The sequence below is a fragment of the Gymnogyps californianus genome, chromosome 12, assembly GCF_018139145.2.
Source record: "Gymnogyps californianus isolate 813 chromosome 12, ASM1813914v2, whole genome shotgun sequence".
Lineage (NCBI taxonomy): Eukaryota > Metazoa > Chordata > Aves > Accipitriformes > Cathartidae > Gymnogyps > Gymnogyps californianus.
In genome coordinates this window covers 23,288,611-23,301,945 of record NC_059482.1, presented here as the reverse complement: position 1 = coordinate 23,301,945, position 13,335 = coordinate 23,288,611, and the positions used below count along the sequence as shown (strand labels likewise).

At 48.7% G+C, this 13,335-nt stretch overlaps 1 protein-coding gene across 1 annotated transcript in view; it reads left to right on the top strand.

Annotated features, from left to right (window-relative positions):
- The first annotated feature begins 3,924 nt into the window (after positions 1 to 3,924).
- Positions 3,925 to 13,335, top strand: part of NLRC5 (NLR family CARD domain containing 5) — a 47,997-nt gene continuing 38,586 nt past the window's right edge. The window contains 5 exon segments of the mRNA XM_050903730.1: positions 3,925 to 3,955; positions 5,379 to 5,540; positions 6,095 to 6,395; positions 9,155 to 9,217; positions 12,475 to 12,540. Of these exon segments, the coding sequence (XP_050759687.1) occupies positions 5,535 to 5,540; positions 6,095 to 6,395; positions 9,155 to 9,217; positions 12,475 to 12,540 (436 nt within the window). The 5' untranslated portion in view covers positions 3,925 to 3,955; positions 5,379 to 5,534.

Below are 13,335 nucleotides of genomic sequence, written 5' to 3'. Positions count from 1 at the left end.
GCTCCATGCGACTGCTGCGTTTAACGCCTCTTCAGCGGTCATGGTGCCAAGGCTGGTGGAGGAGAAGGCCGGGGCACGTGGAGTGGGCTGAGTTTACAGGTTGCTCCATGGTTTATCTTACTGGGTCTCAACCAGCTGTGTCCATGACACAGCAGGAGCCAAGTGGTGCGAAAGGTGTGACACCGTGGTGTGGCCAATGGTGGCCCTGAAGAAGCCCTGGTGTAGTGGACAACTTTCCACCTCCCTTCCCACCCTGTTCCCATCACTGCCTCCGCCAGCTATATCAGTACCGACTAAAGGCTTGTCTGTGCTTGGACAACCAATGCTGACGTGACATTTTCCCTCTCTGCATTGCAATGTCTGCCGAAGACCATGGGAACTGGCTTCTGTCAAGCCAGGGCCCTCTGGTCCTCCTGAATGACATCCTACTAGAGCAATGAGCATTGATAAAAAACAAATGGCAGAAAAAAATGCCTTTTTTCTGCCTTGCAGGTGCCTTGCCCTGCCGGGGGGAAGGTGTCTGCTGGGGACTTTCAGTGGTGACAGGCTGTTGGGGCTGGGCAAGACAGCTGCCCTTGCATGGGGGAGCGGGGACTCTGCTGAAGGGAGGAAGAAGCAGGAAAGCGGCCAGTGGACCCCCAAAGGGTCCTCAGCTGGCTCCCTGGGGGTGGGGGGGGCTGCAGCGCCCACCACAAAATGGTGGCCAAGGGGCGCTGAGGGGCGCCGCGCCTTGCCGCCAGCCCCTCCACAAAATGGCGGCCCGCACCCCGCCGGGCGCTGTGGGGTGCCGCCGGGGCCTGGCCTCGCCTCGCTTCGCTTCGCTTCGCCTGGCACGGATCCGGCGCCGCGGTCTCACGTGCTTTCCCGGCAAAGGCGCTTCGCCGTCGGGCGGTTTCGGTTTCGGGACGGCCGCGGCGGGGCGGTCCTGAGCTACCGCTGCTGCCGCTATGGCAGCGCGCCGGGACGGACAGCCGGGCGGGTGAGTGCCGCGGGCCGCTTGCCCTGGGCGGGGAGGAGGTGGAAGGGAGGACGGGGCAGCGGTTTACCGCTGCCCCGTCCTCCCTTCCACCTCCTCCCCGCCCGGGATGGAGGTATCATGCTGGGGCACCCCATGCGGGTTTAGATTTTTTTGGGGGGGGACGACGGGACCGGGTGTCTGGCTGTGCCCTTTGCTTCCCCATGTTCAAGTCTAAGGTCGGAAGCATTGCTGGAGGTGACTTTTGCTCCCAGGTGCTGGGAGCGAAACGTTATCGCAGCTTTTACCAGCTGGAGCGATGTGTGGGAGGCCATCGGGGATGAGATATTGGGGATTTTTAGGCACAGAATTGCTAGTTTGGCCCTGAAGGGGTTGCGTGGGTCGTGCTGTGACAGCTTCTGGTCTGGTGGAAACGCTGGTGGGGCGTGTGGTGGGCCCGATCCAGGCAGGGAAGGCAGCAAAATGGGGCAGAGCGTGGCAGTGGGTGCTGCCCGTCACCTCCCCAGCTGCTCCTCACCACCCATGGTCCCCTGCATCCAGCCCCGGTTCTCTCAGAGCTGCCTCCATCCCTTGCGCCATGCTCGAGGCAAGTCAACCAGAGCAAGCATTTCTATCCGGAGACATGGGTGTTGCTGGACCTGTTTTTTTTTTTTTCTAATAAACAAATTTTGAAGCAGCGCTGTGTGCCATCTTGCCTTGTCCGGGGCTCGGCTGCAGGCTGCATCTGGTTTTCCAATGTAGCTTCTCTAGTACCTAGAGAAATATTAATAATATTTAATTGTTTGTTGCACCCTGTCTGGCTAGATCTGGAGATCTCTGTGCATGCAGTTCTATCTAGAAACCTGGGATTTTTCCTCAAATCATTCATATCTACTACATTCTCACTTAAACTTTGTCCCTATTCCAAAGGAAAGGCAGGTTATTTTTTTCTCTTAGATATAATGGAAACGGTAAATAAATATTTCCCCGTGTGGCAGAATAATCAGACATATGCATATAACTAAAAATATTCCCATTGCAAGAGCCTTAACCACAACCAAGTCAGAGTTTACTCCCCAGAGAGTGTTTGCCATGAGTCCCATTTCTTCAGACCACTCCCCAAAAGCTTTACCTAAATTATCATCTAGCTATAGATTTTAGACTAGGATAACACTCTTCTGCTGTTCTGGTTGGGTATTTTTGCTTATCTCACTGTTTTTACCACAAATGTGTTGCAGTTGGGGAATTCCTAGCTGGTTTTACTTTCATTTTGCTCTGTCTTTTGCTCATCAGGTCCCAAAAGATACCGAAGGGCTGTGTGCCTCGGGAAAGCGGTGGGTTAGCAAGTGAAGGAATCAAGGTAGAGGACATTGTCCCCCAGCTCCTTTGTTTTGTGACCCCCACTTTGTTTTCAGTGCCGCTGCTCTGTTTCTGGGCTTTCAGTAAGTAGCACGTGCTTCTCAGAGCATGCCAGAAATTGGTAGATTTGCAACAGCGAGCTTCACATTTCGGTTTTATTTTTCGTGGCTGGGAATGGCGTGAATGCCAAGTTGGGGAGGGGAGGTGAGGTGTATTTTTGCAATGTGTTTTAATGGTGTTTCTGCATTTGAAGGGCTTGGGAAAGGGTCAAGGCACAAAAGTTTTCTGGCTCTTCTTGGGTGGATTTTGTGCTTTGTTTCGAGCTTAGAGGCAATTTACTGTGGGTCGTTTCCGATGGTCTTATTTAGCAGAGCAGTAGTAGTATAGGAGCTGTGCAGTATCGCCTGAGCTTTCGTCTAACTTTTCAGTGTTGTTTTGTTCTTGAATATGAATCTTTCATTAATTCGTATGAGTCTAGTCTGAGCCTGAATGGCCTTCAGTCTTCATTGGCATTAAGGTCGGATTTTTTATTTATTTAATACAGTCTTATTGAGTAGGTAGTTCTTGGTCATCAGGGGAGTAAAGTCAGGGCATTCCTGTCTACAGATTTCTGGGTTTTGGCTGGAGAAACGTAAAATAAAAGTCCCTAAAGGTTGACTGATGAGGCTATTGGGAAATGCAGTTTGTTTTGCAGGAAGCCCTCTTAGTTTGCAGTTTGTTTAAATTTGAAATGCTTAAATGTTTTCTTTTAAGCTTTCCAGTTAATTGAAACATTGTTTCCTTTGTTCTTACTGCACGTGTAACTATTAGCATTCTTTATTTGTACAATTGATGTTATAAAATAAATTTCATAGTAAAACATTTTGAATGAAAACTTGCAGAGTCCTTTCTGGTAAGGTTCAGAGTTTCAGTTTTTGGCATCATGGAAATAGCCTGTGGAGAAGACTAATCCTGGTTAAGCCCAATTTTCTTAGTATTTCACTAGGAACGTTTTTGTTGTTCTTGTTAGAATAGTGAATGAGAGACATTAGAGAATTTTTACAAACTGGGGGGTTTACCCACATTTTGATGGATCCCAGAGCTGCCTCACTTTTTATGTAACGCATCCTGAAAGCGTGATCTGGAATGGGAACCTGGGAAAAGTCTTTCTTGCAGAGATACTGTATTATAACAGTATATGGTGATGCTACATAATAACCAACTTTGACGTGGTTTTGACCTGAAGAGTCAGAGATTAGTGAAAGAGCATACCAGCTTTGCTCTTATGAGATGTCTGCTTGGCTTTCAGAGCCCAGGAACAGAAAAGACTGATTAGGTCCTTTCCATCCAGTTCTCTGCTGTAGCACTCAGGTCACATCCCTTTGCTGCATTAATTTGACTCAGTCTCAAAACATCCAGGGCTGTTTGAAGAGGCAGTACAGAGAGGGCAGAGAGTGGTGCTGGGTTATGGGGGAAGGGGTATCCTCTGAAACATGAGCGGGACAAATGTCTTGAGCAATTTTACCTCCAGTGCTCCAACCTGGCGCCTGCTTTTTGTTTTGTCTTCAGCTTCTGGGTGCATGCTATGGCCAGCAGTGATGTGGGGAGGTGATGTTCTCTCCATGCAGTATGGCCCAGGGAGTGGCATGGCTCTGCTGTGAGGTCAGTTCAGCACAAGCACAACTTTCTGATGAATTAGGAGTTGTCTCTGCTCAGATGGGAAGGTCTTGGCTCTTTCCATCAGAGCGTCCTTCTGTCTTCCACTTCTGTTTTGAGTTCTTCCCTCAGCTCCATAGAAATCTCCCACTTTCCTCCTTGGCCAGGTCAAGAAGATGGCAAAAATAAAAAGCCTGAAGGCCTGTAGCTTACTTTTACTGTAGATACCTGAACGGTCAGTGCGGAGGAGAGCATGTCTGGGGAGTGAGGGCTGAGCAGTAGGGCAGGTGGGCTCCGCAGCACGACTGCCCCGTCCCTCCACCCTGGTGGTGGTGGGGTGGCTGCTGCTGTTGGGTTGGGAAGGTGTTTGCTCCAAAAATGGCAGCTACTGGGGAACGGCACTGCGCGCACCCAGCCTTGTTAGGGGATGAAACGATTCTACCCAACGGGATGCTTCCACTCAACAGCGTTACCGGCTTTTTGCTGAACTAGGTTGGTCACTGTCCCGTCCCCACCCCACGTAAACTCGGGTGTTACAGCAACTGTGGGAATTTTTCCCACACCACACACAGTGCAGCAGTCTTGGACCTGGAAGAACTGTCCCCTCTAGATGCAAGACAGGTAGTTGGTGGGGGTGTGGAGCATGGAGGCTGCTCCCTGTCATTTCTATTTCTCAGCCTTTCTGCAAACATGGTGATGGTAGTTGTAGTTGGAGCTGGCTTTCAACGTCAGTGTAGGCAGCAGTCTGCTGGAGATAGTAGGGTCCTGATGCTGCCGTAGCCTGGGCTGGGGCCTTGCTGCAGGATGTTTGGAGGCGTGCAGGATGGTAATCGCTTTCCTTGTCCCTTTCCCTGTGGTAGGAGTGGTTGGACACCAGCCAGCGCCAGCTGCAGTGTGGGGAGAAACTTCCCTTTGCCATCCCTGCTGAGAGGTGAGGGGGCTGGCACTGGCACTGGTGGCGTTTTCAGCCCCCTGCAGCTGAAACTCTTTTGCGAGAGCTGCATAGCCTCAGAGGATCAGCTTTTCACAGCTTTTCTGGTGTGACTGACTGCCTGACTCGAGCAAGCTGCTGCTTCTTTTGCATCAGCTTCCATGGAGGAGCTAAGAGCAGCAGGTTGGCATAGAAGACCAGCTCAAGTCAGGCAGCGACACCAGGAAAGCTGTGATTCCCTTGAAGTGTTCCTGTAAAGCCTGTCTTCACTTGGATCTTAGGGCACAAGGCTCAGTCCTGCATTTTCATCACACCAGTAGCAGATCCTCAAATATCCAAACTTTGTAGTCACTGTTGGTTTGAGTTGAGGTTGCTACCTAGAGATTAAAAGCTCCACAGCTGACCCTGTGATCAAAGGCAGAGCTTCTAGATCTGTGACCCGTGTAATTGCCCATGCCCTTTCATATCTACATCCTGCTCTGTTGTTATTATCCCTAGGCATCTGCACCGAGTGAGGCAACTGCATATATGCACCATGCGTTGGGGTGTCACTGTGTGCTGAAATGCTGCCGCTAGCAGATCAGTTCTTCATCAGGGTATGGAGCAGAAGCCACCTTTGCACTTGACAGCTGAAAGGAGGCTGACGACACAACAATGCAGGTAGGAGACCATATGTGCATGGCTTTGCTGTGGGAAGGAAGTGGAAGTGGAGGATGACATTGTCACCAAAGCAGAAATGAGTTGTTCATCCCCACAAAACGAGCAGCAAGAAGAGCTGCCTGAGCCCTTTGTGCAAGGAAATATCTTGCTCTTAGAGTCCCATGCCTCCCCAGGAGTCCTGCTGCATGTGAAAGATGCCTGAGATGTTATATTTGGCAGATGGCCACTGCAGCGATACAGACATCAACAGAGCTTCTCCCTGGCTGATGCCAGAAAGACTGACTCCTGTTGTTTGTTCCTGTCCCTTGCAGTACCGCTGCATTAGGAACTGTGCAGACAAGCACTGCAGTCCTTGCACCATGTCATGGCTGGGCTGGGATTTGCCACATGACACTGTGAAAGTAAGGCAGATGAGAAATTCTGGGTTAGACCAAGGGGTAGAAAAGCAGATCAAGTCATCAAGGGCTGTGCTGGCTGCTCGACAGCAGGGCTGTGTGGGTGAATATCTCTCGCTCCTATGCCCATTGCTACCCTTTCTGGTTTCATCCTTCTAGCCCCCATTTCAGAATGATGATCTCGACCTGGAAGCAGCCATAGCAAGCGCCCGCCCCCAGCTAGTGGAGTTCCTCAGTCACCGTCCCGACTGGCTGCTCATGACCTCCCGGCGCTTCCTCCCAGGGGTGGCCCTGAGCGGCCTGGATGGCATTGCCGACCACAAAGAAAAAGTCTCGGCGCTCCTTGACCTGCTGGAGAAGGCTGGCCCTGCCACCTGGAAACAGTTTGCACAGTACCTCTGCATGGAGTGCGACCTCCCCATGCATCTGGAGATACTGCTCATAAGTTCTGCGGGAGAAGGTAATGGAGATCAGGCCAGCTTCCTCTGACTGTCTCCAAACGCAGCCAATGCCTTGGCCCCCCATAGCCAACAGACCAGTCTAGGCAGTGAGACCACCAGTGCCCTTGCTTGCGCGGTCAGTGCCTCGTCAGTGAGAGGTGGCAGTCCCCTCTGTGGTGTCCAGGCAGCTACAAGCCTTTTTAACCAAGCTGCTTGGTTTAAAAAATGACCTGACTTTCCTTCTGGTTCACCCTGTCTGTTTTTCACTGTAATCTCTGGAGGAGATCAGTCCCTCCAAAAACAGTTATTGCCAGCAAACAGCAATAGTTCACATTTTCAGATGTGCTTTTTCACCGCTGCTACACCTTGCTGGTGTTGGTCGGCACTTTCTTTACTCTTTCAATAAGAATTGGCCTGATTTGAGGATGGAGGGTTCTGTGGACCCTGTGGGAATCTGCGTGGTCGTATCATCTGGATTCCCAAATTGGAAGTGTCCCCCAGGGCAAAGTCATTTTGCCCAGAGAGAAAATAATGTTCTTGAGACATTAAGTCTATTTGAAATGTGGGGAAAAAGGTGTGCTGTGCTGTAGGGATTCCCAATTGCTTTTTGTGAGAGTGGAGAGTGTCACGATAGCCGTGAGAGAGAAAATATTGATGCAATAGTAGCTCAGGAGTTTCTCGATGGCAATGATTTTCTTAATCAGAAAATTTAGCTTCAGTCCGTATTTCTTGGTGAGGAAGTTTATTTTGCCAAGTTTTCTCTTCTGGATTTCTTGAAGGAGGGTTTTGAAACTGCTGAAATTTGTTGTGGTATTTTTTTCTTGGAAGCAGAACTTTTGGCTTAGAAATGTAAGTTGAGGTAAAAAAAATCAGACATAAACAGCCAAAAACAATTAAAATTGTGCACCCCCTCTCCAATAAAGCTGAGATGAAATTTTTTGATAGATTTATTTGAAGAAGAAAAAAATACTATCTTTTTGTTCTATGGATTTTCAATTGCTATTTTTTATTTTTGTGATCTAGAAAGGCAAGAAATACTGCAGTCTTAAAATACTCACACCACAAGAAAACCACTTCCCCATGTCTCTCATTAGCAGTTGGAGGCAGTGGCTTTAGAGAAAATTATGTGATCCGTAAAGAGTACAGTCAATACACTATGTGTTACGTTGTAGACTGTACACACAGTGTGCACACGCTCTCCTTTATGAAAGCCTGTGGCACCAGCTAAGCTGCACCTCTCCCTTACTGGGTTACTTTATCTGGTTATTAATTCTTTTCTGTTAACATCATACTTCGCAGGAAGTCTTACACGATGAGTCCTCAGCAGCACTGTCTTTCATATCCTGCATGTAGAAACTTGTCGTTGCTTGCATCAGCTGGATGGATGCAGCCTTTGATAACCAACTGCAGCAGCAGTTACTTTTGCAGAGGTGAAACGGGGAAAGGCCAGACAAGCAACAGGGAGCGAGGACTGATGGGGACTTTCTCTCGGGACTGAAGCCAAAACAGATTTCAGCCTTTTAATGCTGTGGCATATCACAAAAGAAGATGTCTCTCAAGGTTTCAGAGTTGGCTTATGGTGGTTTAACTGTAGTATTAACAGTTTAGCATCATTGATCCTTCTGAAGATGAATTGCTTTTGGTTTTGCTCTCGGGGTGGCTTTCAGGTAACCCTGACCCTCTGCGTAGCTGTGTGGTTGCAGGGGCTGTCCCAAGGGCAGGAGTTGGTGACTTGGAGGAGGACGGCATGGGACCACACTTTAGAGTAGCGAAGCAGTCTTAGGTTACGCAAGATTAACCATTAGATTGCCTTAGCTGAAGTGACTCCTAGGGAAAAGAGTTTCTGTCTGCATGGTGAGCGAGACTGGAGAACTGATGCGGGCTAAACCCAACCTGAGGGGCAGCCCAAGCAGTGCTTGGGATGAGTAGTGGAGAAATAGCGGGATTGAGTCTTCCAGCACCAGAACTGTCTTACTTTGCTTTACATGGCACACAGGGCAAGAGTCAGGATATTTGAGCTGTTGAATGGATTTTGTGTGAGGCCGTGGCACAGCACGTGTGCCCATTTGGAGCCTTGTTCTTTGTTGCTTCGTGCTGATGCTAGAGCTAGAAATACCAGAGTACTGGCCTGCACTCCCAGCTGGGAAATGCTGGAAATCACAGTGAGAGGCATTAATGTATGAAGGCTTCCCATCTGATTTTGGAGAGTGATGCTTTCAGGCACGAGTTTACTTGAACAGAAGAGTCCTGGTGGTATGCGAACTCCTGTTTGGCCTGAGCAGGATCTCCGTCTGAAGCTCTCTGGATATTGTCTGTGGGGCTGGCTGTGCTGAGTGGGGTTTGTGGCAGCTTAAGCCATGCAATGAGTCAGAAAAGGCCCTTGACTTGGCTGCTAACTGACTCTGCCAACGGTTTCATCACAGAAACTCCTCCTCTGCAGGAACGGGGAAGGGTAGTGCTTCCCTTTTTGGCTGCGATGTGGTTTTAGATCAGCTAAAGCTGCCCACGCTCTGAGTTTGTATGTATCATAGAGAAAAGTTGTTTATTCCTCCCTTGAAAGCAGAGGTTAACTTTATTTTAGAGCGATCTGAAAGGAAGAGATCAGATGAGGAGCCTGAAACCTGGCTGTGCTGCCTCAGCCCTTATACTGAGTCTTGGTTTGTACCACTGTGTGTGTGTTGCGAGCTGCTTGCCCTTTGACTTTGGCCAGCAGCACCCCAGATTTCAAGAGCAGGACGCTCGCAGTAACCGTATTTCATTTCCAATCCAACTCCTTTAGGTAACTTAAGCCAGAAACAAGAGGCATGCACAGATGAGAGCGCCCAGTCGTCTGTGCCAAAAGGTAAGGCTGGAACAGACCCTGGGGTGCTATGCTCTTGGAGTTTATCATCTTTGCCCGTGGGCTGGGCAGGGCTACAAACGTCCCACGTATTGGCCGCAGCACTGGCAAGGTGTGGGGAAGCCACTGCAACTTCAGGTTTGGTTTTTCAGTTCTTGGTGCTTTCCAGATGAACCTCCCCTGTTTCGTTTTCTCTCCTTGAATTTCAGAAAAGCCTTGTTGGCCCTGACTCTGCTAAGGAACTTGCTTATTTTAGCTTCTCTAGCCAAGGGAATCTCCCACCCACTCTGCAAAATCCCCTCTTTTTGCGCTTTTATTGTGGTTGGTTCACTGGTAGGTGGAGGAAGTTGGTTTGGCTTTTAAAGGAAGAGCAGAAAGACTATTCAGGAGTTGATCCAGCAGAACACATTCCAGGGTTGTCAGCATCAGAGCTTAAAAGAATGGTTAGTAGTAGTTCTAGGGCTTTCTTCAGGGGTGAATTTGGGACTGAGGCCTTCCTACTCAGGGCAGATCATGAAATGAGGGAATTATTTTCAAGATCCCTCCTCTTCCCCTGGCACTTTGCAGCAGCATCCATCACCCCGATGTCTGCCAGAAGCCTTTGGGGCAATGTGAAAATACTGAAGGTATGTGCCACCACTGAGCGATGTCCCTAGGCCCTCACGTAACAGCTGCTGGAATAACTGCAAGCTGCTAAATTCTGAGTTGCCTCCTCAGTCACCAGATACTCAAGTTTCCAGAAAATGAAACACCAGCCCATGTCCTCCCCATGCGAAGAGTCTCACAGCAGAAAGAGAGAGAAAGGGTGTGATTCTGGCATCCGGCTTGGTGAGAGGATAAACAGTGGAGGTTGGCGGCAAAAGGAATCCAGATTATCACAGAAAGCTGCCATCAGTTTGCTATGTCCTCCTGAAATGTGTGCTGGGGGAAAACGAAGCAGCAGGAAATGAAGCCTTGTGTTCCGCAGGCTGCAGCGTAGAGGAGTCAGTAAGCCGGGACCCTGGCAGTGCAGAGAGCAAAGTGCAGGCCTTCTGTCCTGTAGAGGTGCTTAATGGAGGTGGCAGGGAGTGGATTGGTGCTGGATTGCCCACTGGTGAAAACAGATGATTTGAAGGAAAAGCTGCTCTTCATGTTTTTCCTGCTGTGTGAATTTGGGGACTGGCTAAGGCTCACACTCACAGCAACAGGAGCTTTTTGCAGAGCTGGCTCTGGTTCTTGCTGAGTTTTGCCAGTTCCCTCTGTACCTTGTAACTTGTGTGTTTGCATCTGCTGTTTGCATTCCCTGCTCCTGGTCAGACAGAGGCAAGCTCTTAGCACTGCGCTCCCTGAGCAGTGAGCACTCCCTGCCTTGCCCATCTCTGCTGGTGTTACCCATTTTAAGTCGTAGTTCCCAACCTACCTTTTGCAGTTCCAGCTGTTCCTATGGTCACAGAGACACTTTTGCCTCTGCTTTTCACTCAGAGACTGATTCTGAGTCACGGCACAGCAAATACTGTATCTTGTGTGTCACATGCAGTTTTTAGATCTTGAAAACAAAAGTGACCTTTCTGTTCTGCAGACAGACTGCTGCTGCTAGCTGCTGTGCTGCCCTAGTGAGTACGTGGTCCATCTCGCCAGTTGCTGCTGGAATAGAAATTTGAAAATAGTGCTGAAAGTTACTAGGACCAGTTAAGAAAGACTTGTGCCCCTCTCAGCTCTGCCCATTCTCTCCATCTGAGAGCGCACCACAAACAAACAGGGAATTAATCACCATAAACAGCCCTGGGAATCTGTGAGCTGAACAGAAATAGCTGTTGCCTGCCCTGTTCCCCAGGGTAACCGAGCAGTTCCTGTGTTCAAAGGAAGGCAGATGCATCGCCCAACCTACAAAAAGTCTCACCAGTGAGGTGGTTGTGGTCAGTCTCGGAAAATGCAAGGCAGCTTTTCACAGCAGTGTATGTAGCTCCTTCACCCAGTGCTCCCTGGCCAGCTGAGCTTGCGGAGGCTGACCTGGCAGCTGGCTTCGCTCACAACGAAGAACTTTCTGTGGAGCTGAGATATGTCTAGTCATTGATATTTCCTGCTCCTGCTTTCTTTCAGGTCCATCACATGGGCTTATCCTGCTTTGGGTGGACTTAAATCCTGAGGAGGAGTGGAGAACAATTGAAAGGAATTGGGCTGTGGGCTTTGCTACAGTGTGTAGCTGGGATATGTGGTACTGCTGTTTCGTTTATTTGTGTCTCACATCTGCCAGGCTTCTTTCATATGCTCAGAACCACTTCCTCCATGCCCTATGTAACTTTGCAGTGCTTGTGGTGTAAGTCTTTGATTAGACTGTCTGTAGCCTTTAATACCCTCTCTACTTCTGTATGTTCCTCCAAACTCAGAATTGCACGTACCTCTTTTTTTTTTTGCCTTCCAGCAGCTGTGCTGCCAGTAGGGTCATTTCCTAGGATGCTTTTCGATGGGCTGTTATGATAGTTTTTCTGCTAACGTTCTGGCACTACTTAGCACTGTGCTTCTAAGCAAACGAGGGGATTGAGCAAAAGGATCTGAGCATCGTTTGCTAAACCTAACACATTTCTTGCAAAACATGCCTTTTAAAATTCATGTTGTTTCCTGCAAAGATTTTCAAAGCCAGGCTTCCACCAGCAGCTTGTACGTCCCTATTTCTGATGTCCCAGCTGCTGTTCGCTGAGAATGGTAATATTTGGATATTAACAGCTCTGTGAAGTGCAAAGTCATGTTCCAGTATTAGATAAATGTTGAATCCTTGTAGCTGATCATGTGTCCCAGGGAAGAGGAAGGACCTGCTTGACTTCACTGCAAAAACACTCAAGTGGATAGAACAGGGAGGTAGCAGATCACACTGTAGCAGGCAAGACTGATGTTATCGACTAGGAAAATCTCTGTAAATAAACTGAAATGTTGGAGTGAATTGCCTGGAAAAGTTCAGGGAGCTCCATTACTGAAGGTCTTTAAAACAGCCCAGACCCCTTGGTCACTCCTGAGAGCTATAGCGTATTCGGGGTGGGACAAGAGGATGGATTAGCCTCATGAGGACCAGCCCAAGCTGTCTTTTTGTGGCTAGATGCACCTCTGCTTTTACGTCAACATTTGCAAAAGTGGTTCTGTAAACTCAGCCTGAATTTGCAAATAGTTTTGTCCTCTGATTTTGCCTCTTCAGCTCCCCAAATGCTTTGCTAGAGAGTCTTGCCCGGCTTTAATAAGCTGCCATTCAGAATGCTTTTTTGACATGTTTCTGACTTTTCAATTTTCAGGGTTAGCTCAACGTCGCCGTCGCAGCACCTCTGTGAGTGATAAGGATGTTAAGCAGCAACGACTAGGTATGTAGATGTTCCAGAAGCAGAGCGATGGTGTGCTTTCCTCTGAGGAAGGACCTATTTAACTTCTTTGCAGAAACACCGAAGAAATCAACCTCCCGCATTGAGGGAAACTTTTGTTTCGTAGCTGCATAAACTCTTAATGCAACAGGTTATAAAATATACAGACAATGGGACCTGGCAAATAACAAGAAACATCCGTTTCCATTTCAGAGATATATTAAATCTACCTGAGCAGAAGGGATGCAGATGGCATAGGCTAAGAACTCCCTTAAAGTGTGATTCAGTTGTAGGTCATCCCTGTATTTGTTTGCTTTTTTTTAACCAAATCAGGAGACATACTGACAATTTAAAACCCACTAAAAGCTCCACAGTTTCTCTAGCACATTAAAAACTCATATGATTTCAGCTCACTCTAAAGTAGAGAAATAACTGAATAGGTGAGTGATGACAAAGTCAAGCCAGAGTAATTCCAGGGAAGTCTGGGTAGCCTGAGCAGACCTGCAGGCTGTATAACACCAGTGTCCACATCCTTTCCTTCATCTTGTGCCCTTCTTTACCCTTTTCTACCTCTGCTTTTAGCCTTGCAATCCTTACGGTCCAGTGCCGCCCACTGTCTGGTGGGAGAACACAGGGAGCATAGCAAAGTTGGCAGCTGCAGCTGGGCTGGAGCTAGTTTTTGGCTGAGAGTTTGCGTACAGGAAGGTTCTTGAGGAGGTGCTCCCAGGAGGCCGGATCTTGTCCTTTGACAAAACTCAGCAAACTTAACAGCAGCGAGGATAGGGTTTTTCAGAAGGT